Raw genomic sequence first — 22,002 nt, 5'->3', positions numbered from 1 at the left:
GAATCATCTACTTTCAATATACTTTGTATCCCTCATTTACTCAAGTGTTTCTATTATCTTGGCAATTACCTGTATACTTTCCATGCAGATCAGGGAATGCAATCTTAAGAGTTTGATGGCGTGTAATATCATTGGTTGGTTAGCTTGGTAAGTGATTAGAGTTGTGATGTCATTCACTTAAAGACATGAATTTGCAAAACTAGGCTTAAAAACATTGTACAGAAATTTTATTCTGTAAAGCTCAAAGCAAAAAGCATCCTGAAAAGATCACTATATTATGACACGGTGGTGATAAAGGATGTATTATTTGGTCTCAAAAAAGTGTGATGCCACCAAAATGCAACGAAAGAAGCACTGAAAGCAATGAAAAGCACACATACATACAATTTTACATTAGCTTCAGTTAGTCCCTCGGTAGAATCCTCTATTCCATGCAGTGACTGTGTTAGAAATAAGACTGTTCTTAGAACAAAAGCCTGCATACCCTCTTCAGGATCAGAGATGTAGAACCCCTGTCCTATATCTTCAACCATCACTTTCTGCATCCACGATAATAATCAATGTCTCGTAGCTTTGAAAAGATCCCCAAATTGGTTACAATTGATACTGGTTACAATTGATATTTTCTTCCCATTTCTATAGTTTAATAATTACTGAGACAATACAGGTTTGAGTGCCTCCATTTAGTGCAAAACAGATATGTCATTCATGGGACTTTGACCTGCTGGTCACTACAACATTTCTCTAAAAAGCTGAATTTTAAATCAACCCCCAGCCCCTATACCCCTTGGCATTCCTGTAGATCTGCAGAAGAATTTAACAGTATGTAAACCTCCTGGTAGGCTGTGGAAATTTCTACCACCTACCTATCAAATTGTTTCAGATCTATAGAAGAGCCTACTGAGATAGGGGCTAGGGCTCGATATGGAATTCAGAATAAGACCCACACTCTTGCCCATATAATCTGCCCCAAGTGGCTGGAGTGAAGGATGAAGGGGGGTTGGGTTAGGGCTTGGCCGCCTCGACGGGCTCCACCTGGGGGTCAGTGGGGGGAGTGGGGACCTCCTCTACCTGGTTGGAATCAGGCTCAGTAACAACAGCTGCCACCTGCTCAAGGAGAGAGAGAGAAAGACGGAGAAAGAAACAGGTATAATATTGACATGTAATGTTTGAATCTATCTACTGCTTGATATTACATCAAGGTAATCAGACCTCAAGAGATTCACAGTAAATGGCAGCCAACAGTGCTAAATGGAGAAGCCATTTTAAGCTGGCACTTTATGGTAAGCTAACCCCTTCAAGCTAGCTACATCCTACCTGAGATGCTGCAACCTGCACAGCAGGGGGACCTGCCGGGGGGCGAGTCTGGGGGTAGGCTGGGCGTTGAGTTCCATCGGATGATTAGAGAGAGAGAGGAAGAAAGAGGAAGTTAAAGGGAGAACAAGACATAAACATGTGATGTTGAGTAAGTGTATGCAGTAGTAGAGGGTTCACCATGCCATTTTTTATACATGAAGGGTGTCATTTTGTTTTCTTAAAAAAGGCACAATATGTTCTGAAAAAACACACTCCTCACAAACCTTGAAGTAAAATGTCTCAAACATCCCATACAACAATGTCCTTAAGAAAGTGCAGATTATTTATGCACAGGGCTAATTCAGACCCGAGTTATGAGCGCTTAAATTGGTCTTTATTCCCTTTTTATGAACTTTTCTCTCTACACTTATTCTGATCTTGAACTTACACATTGGGGAAGAGCCAGTGCCAGCAAGGTACGCATTTGGGGTGGAGATCAAAGAAGTGGACGTGTGGTGGAGGTGTGTTTATAGATATGCCGTATTCTGACCTTGACTTAATTCCCTCATAATTCCACTACCATTATGCAGGAGGAAAGAAAGGAATGAGGTCGAGCAACCTATCAGTTCCAGGTGAAAACCATCAAATTTTGTCACGATAGAAATAACACCATTCTCCATGCACAGTCATTTACGAAATTATAAGAGCTAGGTAAATGAGTAATCCGTTTGGATAAGGGGATTGTAAATATAAATGACAATTGTTTACATTGTTTTATTTTACCTTATGATTGCTGGAGACAAACGTTAAACCAGTCGGATGGTAGAAAACTGAAGCACAGTGAAGTATTTATTCTACCTTTATTTAAACAGGGAGTCACCAATATACTGTATATGAAATGCTGTGCCGTTATGCAGAATTTAAATTGTATGGCCTTTTAATTATTTTATTTTTTATTTTATTTCACCTTTATTTAACCAGGTAGGCTAGTTGAGAACAAGTTCTCATTTGCAACTGCGACCTGGTCAAGATAAAGCATAGCAGTTAGACACATACAACACAGAGTTACACGTGAAATGAACAAAAACATAGTCAATAATACAGTAGGAAAAAAAGAAAACTAAAAGTCTATATACAGTGAGTGCAATTTAGGTCAAATAAGGTAATTAAGGCAATAAATAGGCCATGGTGGCAAAGTAATACAGTATGGCAATTAGACACTGGAATGGTAGATGTGCAAAAGATGAAAGTGCAAGTAGAGTTACTGGGGTGCAAAAGAAGCAGAATAGATAAATAAATACAGTATGGGGATGAGGTAGATAAATGGGCTGTTTACAGATGGGCTATGTACAGGTGCAGTGATCTTTGAACTGCTCTGACAGCTGGTGCTTAAAGCTAGTGAGGGAGATGGGAATCTCCAGCTTCAGAGATTTTTGCAGTTCGTTCCAGTCATTGGCAGCAGAGAACTGGAAGGAAAGGCGACCAAAGGAAGAATTGGCTTTGGGCGTGACGAGTGAGATATACCTGCTGGAGCGCGTGCTACGAGTGGGTGCTGCTATGGTGACCAGCGAGCTGAGATAAGGCGGGGCTTTACCTAGCAGAGACTTGTAGATAACCTGTAGCCAGTGAGTTTGGCGACGAGTATGAAGTGAGGGCCAGCCAACGAGAGCGTACAGGTCGCAGTGGTGGGTAGTGTATGGGGCTTTGGTGACAAAACGGATGGCACTGTGATAGACTGCATCCAGTTTGTTGAGTAGAGTGTTGGAGGCTATTTTATAGATGACATCGCCGAAGTCGAGGATCGGTAGGATGGTCAGTTTTACGAGGGTGTGTTTGGCGGCATGAGTGAAGGATGCTTTGTTGCGAAATAGGAAGCCGATTCTAGTTTTGATTTTGGATTGGAGATGCTTAATATGAGTCTGGAAGGAGAGTTTACAGTCTAGCCAGACACCCAGGTATTTGTAATTGTCCATGTATTCTAAGTCGGAGCCGTCCAGAGTAGTGATGCTGGATGGGCGGGCAGGTGCGGGCAATGATCGGTTGAATATCATGCATTTAGTTTTATTTGCGTTCAAGAGCAGTTGGAGGCCATGGATGGAGAGTTGTATGGCATTGAAGCTCGTCTGGAGGTTAGTTAACACAGTGTCCAAAGAAGGGACAGAAGTATACAGAATGGTGTCGTCTGAGTAGAGGTGGATCAGAGACTCACCAGCAGTGAGAGCTACATCATTGATGTACACAGAGAAAAGAGTCGGCCCAAGAATTGAACCCTGTGGCACCCCCATAGAGACCGCCAGAGATCTGGACAACAGGCCCTCCGATTTGACACATTGAACTCTATCAGAGAAGTAGTTGGTGAACCAGGCGAGGCAGTCATTAGAGAAACCAAGGCTGTTGAGTCTGCCGATGAGGATGTGGTGATTGACAGAGTCGAAAGCCTTGGCCAGGTCAATAAATACAGCTGCACAGTAATGTCTCTTATCGATGGCGGTTATGATATCGTTAAGGACCTTGAGTGTGGCTGAGGTGCACCGATGACCGGCTCTGAAACCAGATTGCAAAGCGGAGAAGGTACGGTGTGATTCAAAATGGTCGGTAATCTGTTTGTTAACTTGGCTTTCGAAGACCTTAGAGATGCAGGGTAGGATAGATATAGGTCTGTAGCAGTTTGGGTCTAGAGTGTCTCCCCCTTTGAAGAGGGGGATGACCGCGGCAGCTTTCCAATCTTTGGGAATCTCAGACGATACGAAAGAGAGGTTGAACAGGCTAGTAATAGGGGTTGCAACAATTTCGGCAGATCATTTTAGAAATAAAGGGTCCAGATTGTCTAGCCCGGCTGATTTGTAGGGGTCCAGATTTTGCAGCTCTTTCAGAACATCAGCTATCTGGATATGGGTGAAGGAGAAATGGTGGGGGCTTGGGCGGGTTGCTGTGGAGGGTGCCAGGCAGTTGACCGGGGTAGGGGTAGCCAGGTGGAAAGCATGGCCAGCCGTAGAGAAATGCTTATTGAAATTCTCAATTATAGTGGACTTATCAGTTGTAACAGTGTTTCCTAGCCTCAGAGCAGTGGGTTGCTGGGAGGAGGTGCTCTTATTCTCCATGGACTTTACAGTGTCCCAGAACTTTTTGGAGTTTGTACTGCAGGATGCAAATTTATGTTTAAAAATCTAGCCTTAGCTTTCCTGACTGCCTGTGTATATTGGTTCCTAACTTCCCTGAAAAGTTGCATATCACGGGGGCTATTCGATACTAATGCAGAACGCCACAGGATGTTTTTGTGTTGGTCAAGGGCAGACAGGTCTGGAGTGAACCAAGGGCTATATCTATTCCTGGTTCTACGTTTTTTTGAATGGGGCATGCTTATTTAAGATGGTGAGGAAGGCACTTTTAAAGAACAACCAGGCATCCTCTACTGTCGGGATGAGGTCAATGTCATTCCAGGATACCCCGGCCAGGTCGATTAGAAAGGCCTGCTCACAGAAGTGTTTTAGGGAGCGTTTGACAGTGATGAGGGGTGGTCGTTTGATCGTAGACCCATTACGGATGCAGGCAATGAGGCAGTGATCGCTGAGATCTTGGTTGAAAACAGCAGAGGTGTATTTGGAGGGCGAGTTAGTTAGGATGATATCTATGAGGGTGCCCGTGTTTACGGATTTGGGGTTATATCTGGTAGGTTCATTGATAAGTTGTGTGAGGTTGAGGGCATCAAGCTTAGATTGTAGGATGGCCCGGGGTGTTAAGCATGTCCCAGTTTAGGTCACCTAGCAGCACGAGCTCAGAAGACAGATGGGGGGCAATCAGTTCACATATGGTGTCCAGAGCACAGCTGGGGGCAAAGGGTGGTCTATAGCAAGCGACAACGGTGAGAGACTTGTTTCTGGAAAGGTTAATTTTTAGAAGTAGGAGCTTGAATTGTTTGGTTACAGACCTGGATAGTAAGACAGAACTCTGCAGGTTATCTTTGCAGTAGATTGCAACACCGCCCCCTTTGGCAGTTCTATCTTGTCGGAAAATGTTATAGTTCGGAATGGAAATTTCAAGGTTTTTGGTGGTCTTCCTAAGCCAGGATTCAGACACAGCTAGGACATCCGGATTGGTGGAGTGTGCTATTGCAGTGAATACAACAAACTTAGGGAGGAGGCTTCTAATGTTAACATGCATGAAACCAAGGCTTTTACGGTTGCAGAAGTCAACAAATGAGAGAGCCTGGGGGATGGGAGTGGAGCTGGACACTGCAGGGCCTGGATTAACCTCTACATCACCAGAGGAACAGAGGAGAATTAGGATAAGGGTACGACTAAAGGCTAACAGAACTGGACGTCTAGTACGTTCAGAACAGAGAGTAAAAGGAGCAGATTTCTGGGCACGGTAGAATATATTCAAGGCATAATGTACAGACAAGGGTATGGTAGGATGTGAATACAGTGGGGGTAAACCTGTGCATACAGTGATAATGAAAGAGATATTGTCTCTAGAAATAGCATTTAAACCAGGTGATGTCACTGCGTGTGTGGGAGGTGGAACTAAATTGTTAGCCGAGGCATTTTGAGCAGTGCTAGAGGCTCTACAGTGAAATAAAACAATAGTAACAGACCAAAACAGCAATGGACAAAGCATGGTGACGTTAGGGAGAGGCATGCGTAGCCGTGTGATCATACGAGTCCGGTGCGTGGCTTCAGGCAGCTAGCGGCGGGCTAGCAGGCTAACAGAAAGGCCTTAGAGGGACAACGCGACGGAGGAGAGTCTGTTGTGGCCTCCTCGTGCAGTTACATCAGCGGACGGATTAGCAGGGCTCCGTGTGGTAAACCAGGCCAATTGGCAAAATATGTATAGTGTTCAAAGCAATATGTCCGAAGGGCCTCTTAAGCCAACAGTCCAATGTGCTTTAGATAGTTAGCAGGCCTCGGATTAGCGGCTGTGCATTCAGGGGACGTTAGCTGCTATAATTCTAGGTGGGAAAAAATATATATATATAATAATAATAAAAAAATAGGTTCAGTTTGCAGGGATGAATCTTGGAGACACAAGCAGATGACAAGTCAAATCCCTGCAGAGTGACAGTCGGCCTAAATTTAACCTTTGTACGCACTAGAATGTTGCAATTTCAGCCCTGACTTTTCTAAATTTTTTTAAGCAATTTGTATCATGTTAAATATATGCCACTATCGGTAGCCACCGTCAGTAATACCCACACACATTTTTAACTGTCAGTGTTAGTTCCCTTCAATTTGTAGCCTACATTTGGCATCATTCCATTACATCGTTAGTTTCCCTTTCTTTCCTCTGTCATGTCCGTATGGTTGATCCCGAGGGTCACTGGCAATAGTGGATAATATTTAATGTATTACAAGTTCAATAATTTGGGACATATACCCCACTTCATGGAATCAATATGGATTCATCATAGAACACAGACCAAGCCTGGCAGTTTAAACCTGGCGCATGGTTTACGACGACTGGAACCATTGTCATATCAGTTCCATGATCATTGAGGATTAGGGTAGATTGATCAATGACATTTTATTTTGTTTTATTTGTCACATACACATGTTTGGCAGATGTTTTTACGGGTGTAGCGAAATGCTTGTGTTTCTAGCTCCAACAGTGCAGTAATATCTAACAAGTAATATCTAAGAATTTCACAACAATACACACAAAACACACACATTTAAAGTAAAGGAATGGAATTAAGAATATAGAAATATTTGGACGAGCAATGTCAGAGTGGCATAGACCAAAATACAGTAGAATAGAATACAGTATATACAGTGGGTATAAAAAGTCACCACCCCCTTTCAAAATGTTCACCTTTTGTTGCCTTACAGCCTGAAATGAAAACACATAAAATCAGACTTTTTCCGGCTTTAGTTACACACAGTAACCCAAAATATCCAAATGAAAATAATTATTTAAAAAACTCTGAAAATGTATTAAAACAGTAAAATACCCTATTTGGATAAGTGAACACCCCCCTGAGTTAATACTTGGTGGAACCACCTTTTGCTTGAATTACAGCCACAAGTCACTTTGAATACATCTCTACTGACTTTGCACACCTAGACTGTGCAATATTTGCCCATTCTTCCTTGCAGAATTGTTCAAGCTCAGTTAAATTGCATGGTGACTGCTCAAGGACTGCACTCTTCAAGTCATTCCACAGATTCTCGATGGTATTTAGGTCGGGGCTCTGACTACACTAGGCCACATAAGGACATTCATCTTCTTGTCCTTCAGCCACTGTACGGTTGCTTTAGCGGTGTGCTTTGGGTCATTGTCATGTTGAACCGTGAACCATCTTCCCATTTTGAACTTCCTGGCAGAGAGCAGCAGGTTCTCCTCAAGAATCTTGCACAGTCCATTTTCCCTTCTATCCTGACAAGTGCTCCAGTCCCTGCTGAAGAGAAACACCGCCACAACAGGATGCTGCCATCGCCGTACTTTACTGTAGGCATAGTGTTCTTTGGGTGGAAAGATGCATTGTTTTTTTGCCATAAATATCGTTTTGCGTTCAGGCCAAAAGGTTCAATTTTGGTCTCATCTGACCTCAGCACCTTTTGCCACTTGGCCTCAGAATCTACAATCTGCTTTTTGGCAAAGCTCAAATGAGACTTGATATGGCTTTTTTTGTGGAGAGATTTTTTTCTTGCCACCCTCCAGAGAGGCCAGATTTGTGGAGTGCTTGTGGTATTATGGTCACATCCACACAATGACCAGTCTTTGCCATAAAGGCCTGAAGCTCTGTAGCTCCTTCAAAGTCGACATTGGCTTCTTAGTAGCCTCTCTGATCCTCCTTGCCCGGTCATCCAGTTTGGAGGGATGGCCTGATCTATGCAGGGTCTGGGTGGTGCCATAAGGGTTACACTTCTTAATAATGGTTTTAACTATGCTCCGAGGCATAGACAAAGCTTTTGAAATCTTTTTATATCCATCCCCTGACTTGTGCCTTTCCACAACTTTATATCGTAGATCTTAGTGGATCCTTTGCTTTGAATTGCACTACTCAGCAGTGGAGTCCTCTATGAACAACTGCTTTTATTCTGAACTAATCAAAGTCACTACAATTGATCACAGATGGAAGCCAATTCGCTTGATTTGTGATCTGGAAGGTGGTTGGTTATACCTCAGCAAGTTTGCAATTACAATTCTAAGGGGGGTGGGGGGTGGGTTCACTTATCCAAACAGGGTACTTTACTGTTTTACTTTTAATACATTTTCAGAGTTTTTAAATGTTTTATTTCAGAGTTATTTAAAAAATATATATATATATATATATTTGTACTTGTATATTGTGGGTTACCGTGTGTAAATAAAGCCCGAAAAAGTCAGATTTGTATGTGTTTTCATTTCAGGCTGTAAGACAACAAAATGTGAACATTTTGAAAGGGGGTAGTGCCTTTCTATATCAATTGTACATATGAGATGAGTAGTGCAAAACATGTAAACATTATTAAAGTGACTAGTGTTTCAATTAATAAAGTGGACAGTGATTTCAAGTCTGTGTATATAGGGCAGCAGCCTCTAAGGTGCTAGTGATGGCTATTTAACAGTCTGATGGCCTTGAGATAGAAGCTGTTTTTGAGCTCTTCAGTAAGGACATTCTACTGCCAATGTTTGACTATGGAGATTGCGTGGATGTGAGGTCGATTTTACACACCAGTCAGTAATGGGTGAGGCTGGAATAGCAAAATCTTCCATTGATGACATCAATGGGCACTCAAATCAAGTTAGGATTCAGACCTTTATCTATTTCAATTTCTAGGGATGTCACATTATTACTGCACATGTTGTTAGCCAATGATTTATATATACACTAGATTACTGTTTGGGGGCCTCTATTGAAGCCACCATGCCTCCATCTTGGCACTCCCTCACCGTAATTGTTTTTATTTTAGAAGCTATTGAAATGCATTTTTTTATTTATAAATTAGTTTTTGCCACATTTATTCTATTCTATTGCACACTTTTACATTGTATTATGTGAGCTAAACATACAAATCAAAAAAATAATATATAAATGTTTTCTTAAAGTATAGTTTTTTTCAGATGACTGTTACTGTCCCAACAATAAACAAATATTTAAATACATGTCATTTTGTCCTTGAAACATTTAATTGAAATACTGTAGAATTCAATGTACTCTTGTGAAGGACTGCTCCTACTGGGGAGTGCCAAAATGGCTGACCGGTGGCTTCAAAGCCTGTCAATGGCCAATACATAGCAATTAGCAATCCAGGGCTTATATACATCATTACTGTAAACTCCCGATTCAAATATCTGACCAATTAAGGAACTCTTTGATTTTCATATTTGATTCAACATTCATCTTCAGCATTATACAATTGAGCAGTTGAACATGATGCAAAGCTAAACATCTGAGATATTTGTGCCAATGAAAAATCAGACAAAAACAGACTGAAAAAATATATCAGTTTGACACTGGTTGTGTTCATAACAGGGTCAAATATGATGACATCAGACACAATACAAAAATACTAGCAAGGTTGCCCAATATTTATGCACAAAATTTGTGGATTAAATACAATCGTATGAAATCACTCATTCCAGTCATTTTCATCCTATATAACATGCTATATTCCTGACAAACTATACAGTATCTACAGAGGCTGTGACTTGGCTTTGCTTGTTGCTCATCTTTGTCAGATCTTGTTCTGCAGACAAGACTTTGCCTGGAAAAATAAATAAAGATGATCAGTTAAATAAACATCAATTTTCCAAAGATGTTCATTCATATGTATCATATCAGATAGATTCTTATTTTCTTGATCAAGCATGTTATTATGTTTCATGTGGGCTAGTCTGGCTTTAGGTCCTGTGGGCTTGACCAGCCCTAAACATAAAGATCCTCACCCATAGTATGGAACTACTGTTGATTTTCCAATAGTGAAATTGCTTGTTCATGCCAATATTATATATTCTGTTTGAACCCATTTACTGGTCATTTAGACTGAACATGTACAGGTGATTCAAGTCATAAATTCCTGCAATGTGATTACCTGACTATTTCCTTTAACTCATTCCGCTGTGTTGTGAATTTTGAAAAGTTTGTATGTGTGTGCTCTGCTTCTATGTAATCTGCTGCAAACTAATTAAACCTCTGTACAGTACCAGGACATTTTTAATATTCAAAAAGTCAGTCAAAAGCTCTCTGTATATATATAATTATTACATTTTGACATAAATCATTGTAAAAGTCATTGTAGAACAGTTATGTGGTTGAATTGATATGTATTACTTACAATAGCAATATGTTATTTCTATGTTACAGGTCAATGATACTTTAAGCCTTATTTTAGAGTGACATAGAGTGACACAACCAATCCAGAACGGTCTTACATTGTGGGTCTCTTAAAACCACCAATCAGGACCTCTGGTGGGTTTAGGTACCTGTTGGTATGTGACCTCCACATCTTCCTGCTCAGGGGTTCACTATGTACATACCTAGAATGTACATAGTCTTCTTTCGTGGGTCATATTTAACTGAGGTTAAAAAAATCTGACTAATGAATCAATATTACATTATGGAAAAATGCAATTAGTATATTTGTATGTCTTACATTCAATATAATTTGTATCTATCTGGAGAGAGGCAGAAGGATTGGCTTCGATATGAGTCAGGAATTCCCACTTGACCACAAATCCATTGATAGCGTTTGTGTTGAAAACTAGGATAGTGTTTGCTATCACTGATCCTTTTCTGTAAAATATAAGATTCAGAAAATGAAGAATGTTAAAGATGATACAGTATAATAACATATCCCCACCCAACCTTGACCAGGTGGAGGTGGGCATTAAACACGTCTTGTAAACCAGAAGATCACAGGCATTTTCAGTGTTTTTATTTTGTTTCAAAGTTTGATATGGCTGTTTCAAACACTACCACAACCCACCAAAACGTAACCTTAAGGTTCTTTCGACATTGAAGCTGTAATTTTGACAAGCTTACATAGTTTAGACGAGGCAAGTCATTCTAATTCATAATTTCATGTTTCAGTCTGTCAAGGACAGAAATAAATGCAGTGAGTTTATACTTTAGTTACACATCCTCTCAAAAGCTGATCTAAAGGATCCAGGTGACTTAGTCAAGCTTACTGTACCTGAAAGTCATTGTTGCAACGCCCTCATAAATGGATGCTGTTCCGCATGCAGGACACTTGTAGACATTAGCAAGCTGAAAAATACTCAATTATGTCACAATTTTCATCATTGTCATGAGACCATCACTTTTAGAGATAATTCCTGCTGTGATAATATTGTAAGTAAGTAAGTAAGCCTTTTCCGAGCCAGAACAGCACATAGGCCCATGCTGTGGTATAGTTTATATAGTGGTGTTGTTTAAATCAAGGCTTGGTTCTCAATCTTACCAGTTGGCTGACCTCGTCATACATTTTCTTGTAGTCTTCGGAATTGGGATTCAATAGGGATTCATTGAAGACCCGATTGGTGATCTTCATGCCCAACTGAAAGACCGTTTTTTTTTGTGTTTTTGGAATTTCCGTAGTTGTATTTGGAGCCAATTAGGTAGAAGTTGTAGGAATTTTTGTAGTTGTATTTGGAGCCAATGGGGTAGAAGTTGTAGGAATTTTTGTAGTTGTATTTGGAGCCAATGGGGTAGAAGTTGTAGGAATTTTCGAAGTTGTAGTTAGAGCAAATGGGGTAGAAGTGGTAGGAATTTTCTTAGTTGTATTTGATGAAAATGGTGTGGTTTTTGTTGGGTTAGTAGTGGTTGCAGTCATGTGAGTTGTATTTATTGTTGTAGTGAGTGTGGTGGGGTTGGTTATGGTTATATTTGGAACCACAACTGGTGCTTGTGAAAACAGAAAGTGGGAAATCACTCAAGTAAAAGATCATCAGAGTAATGAATCAATATTACATTATGGAAAAATACACTATTGGTATATTTGTATGTCTTACATTCAATATAATTTGTATTTATCTGGAGAAGGGCAGAAGGATTGGCTTTGACATATTCCAGGAATTCAAACATGACCACCCATCGATTGATAGCCTTTGTGTTGAAAACTATGATAGTGTTTGCTAACACTGATCCTTTTCTGTAAAAGATAAGAGTTTATATAGTGGTGTTGTTTAATTCAAGGCATGGTTCTCAATCTTACCAGTTGGCTGACGTCGTCATACATTTTCTTGTAGTCCTCGGAATTGGGATTCAATAGGGAGTCATTGAAGACCCGGTTGGTGATCTTCATGCCCAACTGGAAGACTGTTTTTGTTGTGGGGGTGGTGCGCATACCTGCTGGAGTGACTGAGAAGGGCACTGACAGGGAACCTGTGGCAAGCAAAAATATACACCTTATTCAAGTGGATCATTTAAGACTTTGAGTGCAACATGGACTTATAAAGCTTTCATCTTGGGAATCAGAGGATTTTTGAGGTAGCCTAAAGTATTAACAGATGTAGGATCTTCATTTGAGCCAGTTTGCTATGGCAGGAAAATCATCTGCATCAACAGAAAATAAGAATTATGTGGATTATAATAAATGGACCATTTTTGTGGAGGTTGATACATTTTTCGTTAGGGCAAATCAAATCTGGCATGTTAAAGGGAAATTACTAACTTTAGAAGCCTTGTTAAACCAGGAAAATATACTACAAGTGTGCGTTTTCTGGTGTGCAGGAATTCTCAGTAACAAAAGAGTGATCAAATGAAGATCCTACATCTGTAGCACACACATAGAGCTGTTGGCTGTATAGTTTGAGATTCCAATGGATTCAAAGTCAGGTATAAATGAGTGTTAGGATTAGGAAAGTTTCCTCTCACGACCTTTACAAGCCAGAATGTTGAACACAATTATATTTGAACTTAATTTAAATGTTGTCCATGTAAAGTAAATTCAAATATCATTTAATTTAACATTCTAGCTTGTAGAGGTTGTCAGTGGTAACTTTCCTTATCCAAATGCTCATTTATGCCCGACGTAAAATTCAATGCAATTCAATATCGTATCTTCAGGCTAGGTTTGAGAGTGTATATAAAAGTAATGCAGTGAGCAAATCTGGTGGTCCATTAGGAAACACAAGAATCATAATGGAGTATCAAATACTCATAAAGGTGTGGTATTCATTTTGATTACTCTTTAGCTTTAGATTACTCTATCCACATCAGACATCAATTGAAGTACAATACCCCTCTCAAATGTGTTAACACTTAGATTGACTTTGCTAATTAGTTGTTGCAGGACACTCATGGAGTTCTGACTGTAGAGAATACTCTTGAGCGATTCCATAACTGTCATTATTATGCAAGCCATGTAGGGTTGGGACTTCAGTATGCAAGGACCATTGTCCTTTTAGCTCAAATGAGATAAACCAAAGTAGATTGAGTTGAATTTTGGATATATTTCAAAATATATCACAGAAAATAGGGCATCTTTTCCTACTCAAAAACAGCCGGGTACACCTGAATCAACACAAATCCCCAGTTGGGCCAAATAATAGCCAGTCTACTTTGATATCCAATAGTCATTTCCTAGTCATCGCAATATATATTTGTGCTTTGAGTTGGCGCTAGGGACACAATAATGTGATCTGCTGGTCTTTCTGAGTGCCGGTAAGTGCCATTGAATACACAATCTTTGAAAATAGACCGTGAAGGAAGATGGTTTACTAAATCAAGCAGATATATTATTAATAACATTATATGCCTACTATACAAAATGTGTACAGATAGATATACTTTTATATATCATACCCTAATATATAAAATAATATATATAGTGGTACAGTATATTGAAATTGATATCAGACAAACGTCTTACATAACCATAGTAGAAGGGACTGATTACTTCAAAATCAGTCTGTGAGACACTTAAACATCTCACAACATTCTATTTTCCTGTAATTTAAGTGCTACCCAAGTACCCATACAGTATGCACCAGGTTTTTGATAGAGACTGCATTGTAAAATTAATATAATTTCTCAATAATATAAGGTATATGATGAATATCATATTATACAATCATATTTTATATGCATTCATATTATATATATTTCGCCGTTATATTTGGAGCCAATGAGGTGGAAGATGTTGGAATTTTCAGAGCTGTAGAAGGAGCCAACAGGGTGGAAGTTGTTGGAAATGTCGTTGTTGTAGTTGAAGACAATGGGATTGTTGGAATTTTGGTAGTTGTAGTTGGAGCCAATGTTGTGGAAGTTATTGGAATTTTCATTGTTGTATTTGTAGCCAACGGGGTGGTTGTTGGAATTTTCGCATTTATATTTGGAGCCAATTAGGTGGAAGTTGTAGGAATTTTCGTAGTTGTATTTGGAGCCAATGGGGTAAAAGTTGTATGAATTTTCGAAGTTGTATTTGGAGCCAATGGGGTAGAAGTTGTTGGAATTTTCTTAGTTGTATTTGATGAAAATGGTGTGGGTTTTGTTGGGTTAGTAGTGGTTGCAGTCATGTGAGTTGTATTTATTGTTGTAGTGAGTGTGGTGGGGTTGGTTATGGTTATATTTGGAACCACAACTGGTACTGGTGAAAACAGAAAGTGCGAACTCACTCAAGTAAAAAATCATCAGAGTAATGAATCAATATTACATTATGGAAAAATACAATATTAGTATATTTGTATGTCTTACATTCAATATAATTTGTATCTATCTGGAGAGAGGCAGAAGGATTGGCTTCGATATGAGTCAGGAATTTCCACTTGACCACAAATCCATTGATAGCGTTTGTGTTGAAAACTAGGATAGTGTTTGCTATCACTGATCCTTTTCTGTAAAAGATAAGATTCAGAAAATGAAGAATGTTAAAGATGATACAGTATAATAACATATCCCCACCCAACCTTGACCAGGTGGAGGTGGGCATTAAACACGTCTTGTAAACCAGAAGATCACAGCCATTTTCAGCGTTTTTATTTTGTTTCAAAGTTTGATATATGTCTGTTTCAAACACTACCACAACCCACCAAAACGTAAAATTAAGGTTCTTTCGACATTGAAGCTATAATTTTGACAAGCTTACATAGTTTAGATGAGGCAAGTCATTCTAATTCATAATTTCATGTTTCAGTCTGTCAAGGACAGAAATAAATGCAGTGAGTTTATACTTTAGTTACACATCCTCTCAAAAGCTGATCTAAAGGATCCAGGTGACTTAGTCAAGCTTACTGTACCTGAAAGTCATTGTTGCAATGCCCTCATAAATGGATGCTGTTCCGCATGTAGGACACTTGTAGACATTAGCAAGCTGAAAAATACTCAATTATGTCACAATTTTCATCATTGTCATGAGACCATCACTTTTAGAGATAATTCCTGCTGTGATAATATTGTAAGTAAGCAAACATTTTCCAAGCTAGAACGGCACATAGGCCTGTGCTGTGGTATAGTTTATATAGTGGTGTTGTTTAATTCAAGGCTTGGTTCTCAATCTTACCAGTTGGCTGACCTCGCCATACAGTTTCTTGTAGTCCTCGGAATTGGGATTCAATAGGGAGTCATTGAAGACCCGGTTGGTGATCTTTATGCCCAACTGGTATTCAATTTTCTTTGTTGGGGTGGTGCTCATACTTGCTGGAGTGACTGACCACAGGGAACCTGTGGCAAGCAAAAATATACACCTTACTCAAGTGGATCATTTAAGGCTATGAGTGCAACATGGACTTCTAAAGCTTTCATCTTGGGAATCAGAGGATTTTTGAGGTAGCCTAAAGTACTAACAGATGAAGGATCTTCATTTGAGCCAGTTTGCTATGGCAGGAAAATCATCTGCATCAACAGGAAATAAGAATTATGTGGATTATAAATGGACCATTTTTGTGGAGGTTGATACATTTTTCGTTAGGGCAAATCAAATCTGGCATGTTAAAGGGAAATTACTAACTTTAGAAGCCTTTTTAAACCTGGAAAACATACTACTAGTGTGCATTTTCTCAGTAACAAAAGAGTGATCAAATGAAGATCCTATATCTATAGCACACACATAGAGCTTTTGGTTATATAGTTTGAGATTCCAACATCGGATATAAATGAGTGTTAAGATCAGGAAAGTTTCCTCTCATGACCTTTACAAGCCAGAATGTTGAATATAATTATATTTGAAAATACTTTACCTGTTGTCCGTGTAAAGTAAATTCAAATCTCATTTTATTTAACATTCTGGCTTGTCGAGGTTGTCAGTGAAACTTTCCTTATCCATTTATGCCCGATGTAGAATTCAATGCAATTCAATATCGGGTCTTCAGGCTAGGTTTGAGAGTGTATATAAAAGTAATGCAGTGAGCAAATCTAGTGGCCCATTAGGACATCGTAATGGAGTATCAACTACTCATAAAGGTGTGGTGTTAATTTTGATTACTCTTTAGCTTTAGATGACTCTTTCCACATCAGACATCAATTGAAGTACAATACCCCTCTCAAGCGTGTTAACACTTAGATTGACTTTGCTAATTAGTTGTTGTAGGACACTCATGGAGTTCTGACTGTAGAGAATACTCTTGAGCAATTCCATAACTGTCATTATTATGCAAGCCATTTAGGGTTGGGACTTTAGTATACAAGGACCATTGTCCTTTTAGCTCAAATGAGACAAACCAAAGTAGATTGAGTTGAATTATGGATATATTTCAGGCATCTTTTCCCGCTCAAAATCAGCCAAGTACAACTGAACCAACGCAAAGACAATCACCAGTTTGGCCAAATTATAGCCTGTCTACTTTGATATCTAACAGTAATTTCATAGTCATCGCAATATATATTTGTGCTTTGAGTTGGCTCTAGGGACACAATATTTTGATCTGCTGGTCTTTTTAAGTGCCGGTAAGTGCCTTTGAATACACCATTTTTGAAAATAGACAGTGAAGGAAGATGGTTTACTGAATCAAGCATATATAATATTAATAAAATAATATATATATAGTATATATAATAAATATATAGTGGTACAGTATATTGAAATTGATATCAGACAAACGTCTTATATAACCATAATTGAAGGGATTGATTACTTCAAAGTCAGTCTGCAAGACACTTAAACATCTCACAAAATGTGATTTTCCTGTCATTTAAGTACTACCCAAGTACCCATAAAGTATGCATCAGGTTTTTGATAAAGATTGCATTGTAAAATTGACATAATTTCTTAATACTGTAAGGTATATGAGTTATATAATATTATACATTCATATTTTATATATATATATATATATATAATATGAATGTATAATATTATATAACTTACATACACTATATATATATAAATAATATGATAATATATACATTACGTAATAGTTAAAATTCCTCAAACTTCAAGCCTCAGAAACGTTTCTCCTTCCTTTTTCCATAAAGCAACAATAATGTTGTACCTACTTAACTGGATGCATTTTCTTACCTGAGATGGCAAATATTAAGATGCATTGTGTAATCCTCAAAAGGTTAGTTGAAGGTAGTACCATCTTGATGGGTCAAATCTGGCTATTTAAACGAATTCAACCAAATATATGATACAAATGATTTAACTTCTCAAGTGTGGAGTTTTCAATGATGAGATGTTGTTTGTCATCTGCAGGGTGAGGTACCAGTCTTTTATCTGGGGCCACCTACGTCAGGTGTGACTCGACAGGAGCTGCGTGGGTCTGAGGCTGGGCCGTGCTAAAAAAAATTGTGAGACGTGAATCACAGCTCAACTCTGATTGCTTCGGTGATTCATGAGCTGAACCCATGTGGATCTGAAAAAACGGAATATCTTTATTTGGGCGAGGGTTCATGTCCTGACACTTGTGTAAAGCATTGGCTGGGCTGCATTAATTTAATAATGCAATGGGAAATGGCTTAATAGTTGTATTCCATCCCGGATAACACTATTAAATACAATTTTAGACTGAAGAGAGAGGAAGGAATACAATTGAGACTTGAGAGTGCTAACCAAATGGAAGTTTTTCCAATACACTGTACTCTGACTTTGTGTTTTCTCAGACTAAATCAGCATTTTTAGTAGCTGATCAAAAAACTATTTTATAATGAATTTAAACTTATTGATAACTCAATTTCAAATTTCATAATTGATCAGGACCTGTTTATACACGAACAAAATATCACCTTGACCTTAGCTTTTTGACTAACCTATTTCTACAATCGTGCTTCAAAAAGGAGGGTGTGTCAAAGGAGGACACGAAGAAAATTGTTTGACGTATGTAGCTTGGCTTTTTAATCCATATATAATAGGTTGTATTTGATGTCGCACAGCCTTGGAGTAGGGAACAGATTTGCTTACTATTATTAAGTCCATGTATCCAACCAAAAGACTTGTCATGTTGGAACAATTAACACACTGTTGTGGAATGGCAAACACTGTGGGATGCGACTTATCAGCCACAAATAAAACTATGAATAAGACCAGGGTTGGGCAGTAACTGATTACATGTAATCAGATTTTTTTTTAAAACAAACTATTGTTACCTTACCAGAAAAAGTATTGTAATCAGATTCCAGACACTTAAAAAAATGAAATACTTGGATTACTTTTAAATTCAGAAAGGATGTTTGCAGAAAAAAATACATTGACATTTTTGTTTTCGCAATGACATTCAATTCAGCATTGGAAATGGTTGTTCCACCTGGCCACAAGTCAGAGACCACAATGATAAAACACCAAACGCGTTTGATGAATCCTTTTTGTCTTCTTCTAATTCATTTTAAAGGCGCAAGTAATCCAAAAGTAACTGAAAGTAATCATATGTTACTGAGTTGGGTTAATCCAAAAGTTACATTACTGATTACAATTTTGGACAGGTAACTAGTAACTTTAACAGATTACATTCACAAAGTAATTTACCCCACCATGCATAAGACTCATGATGTAGGCTATATATACTGCACCTAGGCTATGACTGAGCTGCCCGATTGACAATCCAACACAACACAAATAATCAACAACATGATGTACAGTACCTGTTATCTTGCATTTTCTTCCATTGCCACAAAATTTTTCAAGGCTGGGATTGTCTTTACCAGTGTATGACCAAATTAACATCATATCACATACAGGCTGGTGAGACATTGGGTGCAGACTTTCTGTGGATTTTCAACTATAAAAAACAAAAATGTTTGCATTCTGGCTGCCTGCAATCTGTTGGCTATCTGTATGTGGTTAGTGCCACCCAGCGGTATAATGATTAATATTTGACCTAATTATGCCTTGTCTGCTATTTACCTATACCGTGGTCATTGAAGTGCCATCTACAGGGTTTTCAGTGTTTTTTTATGGAAGAGCAACATTAACTAATCAATCATGATGTTATTTGACATCTATCCTGCTTACCGCAGATGTTAAATGTTATCTGCCATAAATGTCAAATTTTGACTTCAATGATCAAGAACCCCGAAAAAGGTTGAGTTTAGGTAAAAAATTTATAAAATAAATGTAAAAAAGACTGAAACAAAACACTACACATCATGCCTAGGTTTTGTATGGATATCAGGATGCAAACCTTAATTTCAACATTTGACCTCTACCCTATGCTGCTTAGAATGGATGATCTTATTAAGCTTATTGTGCACTGCTAAGTACCTCACCCGACCTCTGTCAGGGGTATTGGCAAGTGCCATTGTTAAAGGCAACTAACCAGGAGTCATCAGCCTTCCACACAACATTTGACAACATCAAACATCATATGAACTGTCACTGACTACCTCCCAAATGCCTCTCAGACCACAAAAAAATGTAAACTGAGGAACAAGCAGTCTATAGTTCAACACAATCAAACCATGATTCAACCACAACTCAATAAACAAAAATGTTTAAAATCCTTCCTGTCCTTATACCACTCATACTCCCAGTCTGTGTCTCTTACATCTAATAGTGCCAATCTCTCCACTGAATATCTGGGGCCAGTCAGTCTGCAGGGTCAGAACAGCATTGGGTTGGTCTGTACAAACGCAACACACACAATAAACTCAGTTTTAAAATTCTGAATGTATTAATTGAAACTCATGGCAAAAAAGTTTGAAGTTAGAATAAGAACTGTAAATGGATCATGTGTAGACAATACAATACAATTCACTAAAATGAATTATCCATTCATGTTTGGGTGGGAAATATTGTTTCTTTCAGACTCACCAGTAATGTTTATCTGGATTGGATCACTGTACAGGGTGTAGTAGGCAGGGTCCGCAAGGCTCTCCAGAGGGTAGTACAGTCTGCACAACGCATCACCGGGGGCAAACTACCTGCCCTCCAGGACACATACAGCACCCGATGTCACAGAAAGGCCAAAAATCACTTTTCCAACTTCTTTGATGGGGTTTTAACGGCGGTTGGCATCCAATGTTAATGGTGCATTACCGCCACCAGCTGGACGGGGCATTGAACATGAAAATAAAAAATCCATTGTGGGAAAGACAAAAAAATACAATAGACAAAAATAGACACGTCAACAAACAAAACCCATCCCACTTCTTAGATCACAGTCCATTCCAAAATACATGCCTACACAGGCTCGGGGGCCTGTGATTGTGGAATATTCACCGACAGGATTTCCTGCTAGGCCTCGGCTGTGAAATTCCGAAACCCCGAAGAAAGGTTCAGCTGCATTCACACTAATTGCAATTCTCTCAGACCTTTCTGCTTGTGCTGTAAAGTTTATGACTATTGCAGTAAGTAATACAGAGTCCACCTTTTTAACATTTCACAATCCCTCCTTTGATGAGAAACTTTCACTGGTTGTGATGGCTCTACTACCATTGTTTCTTCCCCGTCACTCGTTACTTCCACTCTGCTCACAGCCTCCAGATAAAACCTCAGTCTCCTTCACCCTAACAGGGCACTCCAGGAATTTGGGCGCATATTTGCCTCCACAATTGCAGCACTTCACTTCATCTGGCATACGATACTCTTCCCTTCTGCACACACTTGACAAATGACCAAATCTTTTGTATTTATGACACTAAAGGGGCTTGTGCACAAAAGTTCTTACAGAGTATCTCATGAATCCTAACTTTATATTAGAAGGGGAAGACTCTTCATCAAAGAACAGTAGTATAGATTAAGTTAATTTCTTTTCTCCATCCACCATACTGGTCAGTCGACGTGTGCCAACCACTCCATCTATGTCTTCAGTTATATCCTCAACCTTTACCTCTTGTGTCACCCCAGAAATTGTCCCATTGATAGGTGCCCTCAGTGGCAATTTTAGTATGTAAATCTTGGTGGGGCAAACTCAACAATTTATTTGTTATGCATGCCAGCAAAGCCACTACACAACAGAACACTAAATAATACATTAATTGCACTATAACGGTGACAAACGGTGCCCACAAACTGTTAGGACCTACATAAAGCTGTCGCAACAGCAGAGCTTTCTTTTCAGCACCATGGAGTCCTTACCACTGCTCCACCTGGCTATCAGCGGAGCCTTGTCTGGAAGCCAAACAGTTCATTCAGCCTCATTTGCTGTCTTTAAAAAAAAACATAGCTAATATGGCTGAATTGCTTAAACAAATGTGGTTTCTACTGACAATTGAGATGTACGAACTATGGTATAAGGGAACCATGAGCAGATAAGAGGCAATCCATAATATAGATTAAGACATTCATGAGCGAGCTAAGACGGACGTAGTCAATTTAACCATTTATTCAGCACTTTTGAAATGTACAACGACAGAATTCAGAACATGGTCCGTTCTTACAGTATTGTCCCTGTACACCAAGTCAGAACCTTAGG

General features: G+C 39.0%; 1 protein-coding gene across 2 annotated transcripts; it reads right to left on the bottom strand.

The window, feature by feature from the left end:
* Positions 1-210: 210 nt before the first annotated feature.
* LOC106588563 (uncharacterized) lies at positions 211-17,940 on the bottom strand. 2 transcript variants are annotated; one of them, XM_014177696.2, is made up of 8 exons: positions 17,673-17,940; positions 15,720-15,880; positions 15,457-15,530; positions 14,915-15,054; positions 12,432-12,601; positions 11,412-11,485; positions 10,872-11,011; positions 8,619-9,983 (listed from the first exon to the last, which is right to left on the bottom strand). In XM_014177696.2, the coding sequence occupies exons 1-8, from the start codon at positions 17,734-17,736 to the stop codon at positions 9,901-9,903; spliced, it is 906 nt and encodes a 301-aa protein (XP_014033171.1). In that variant the 5' UTR covers positions 17,737-17,940; the 3' UTR covers positions 8,619-9,900. The 2 variants fall into 2 exon arrangements, with proteins under 2 accessions (XP_014033172.1, XP_014033171.1); XM_014177697.2 differs by lacking the exons at positions 8,619-9,983; positions 10,872-11,011; positions 11,412-11,485 and adding exons at positions 211-1,107; positions 1,318-1,376.
* Positions 17,941-22,002: the final 4,062 nt, after the last annotated feature.

The sequence above is a fragment of the Salmo salar genome, chromosome ssa27, assembly GCF_905237065.1.
Source record: "Salmo salar chromosome ssa27, Ssal_v3.1, whole genome shotgun sequence".
Lineage (NCBI taxonomy): Eukaryota > Metazoa > Chordata > Actinopteri > Salmoniformes > Salmonidae > Salmo > Salmo salar.
The sequence above is the reverse complement of the archived record's forward strand: the minus strand, read 5'-3'. Positions and strand labels throughout refer to the sequence as shown.

Bases quoted from the DNA above. Each gene is read 5' to 3' on its own strand.
- LOC106588563 (XM_014177696.2), bottom strand. From the start codon at position 17,736: ATGGTACTACCTTCAACTAACCTTTTGAGGATTACACAATGCATCTTA. The intron at 11,012-11,411 runs GTACAGTAAGCT...TATATTTTACAG, and splicing joins GTTGCAACAATGACTTTCAG to AAAAGGATCAGTGATAGCAA. The intron at 9,984-10,871 runs GTAAGACATACA...TTATTTTTCCAG, and splicing joins AGATACAAATTATATTGAAT to GCAAAGTCTTGTCTGCAGAA.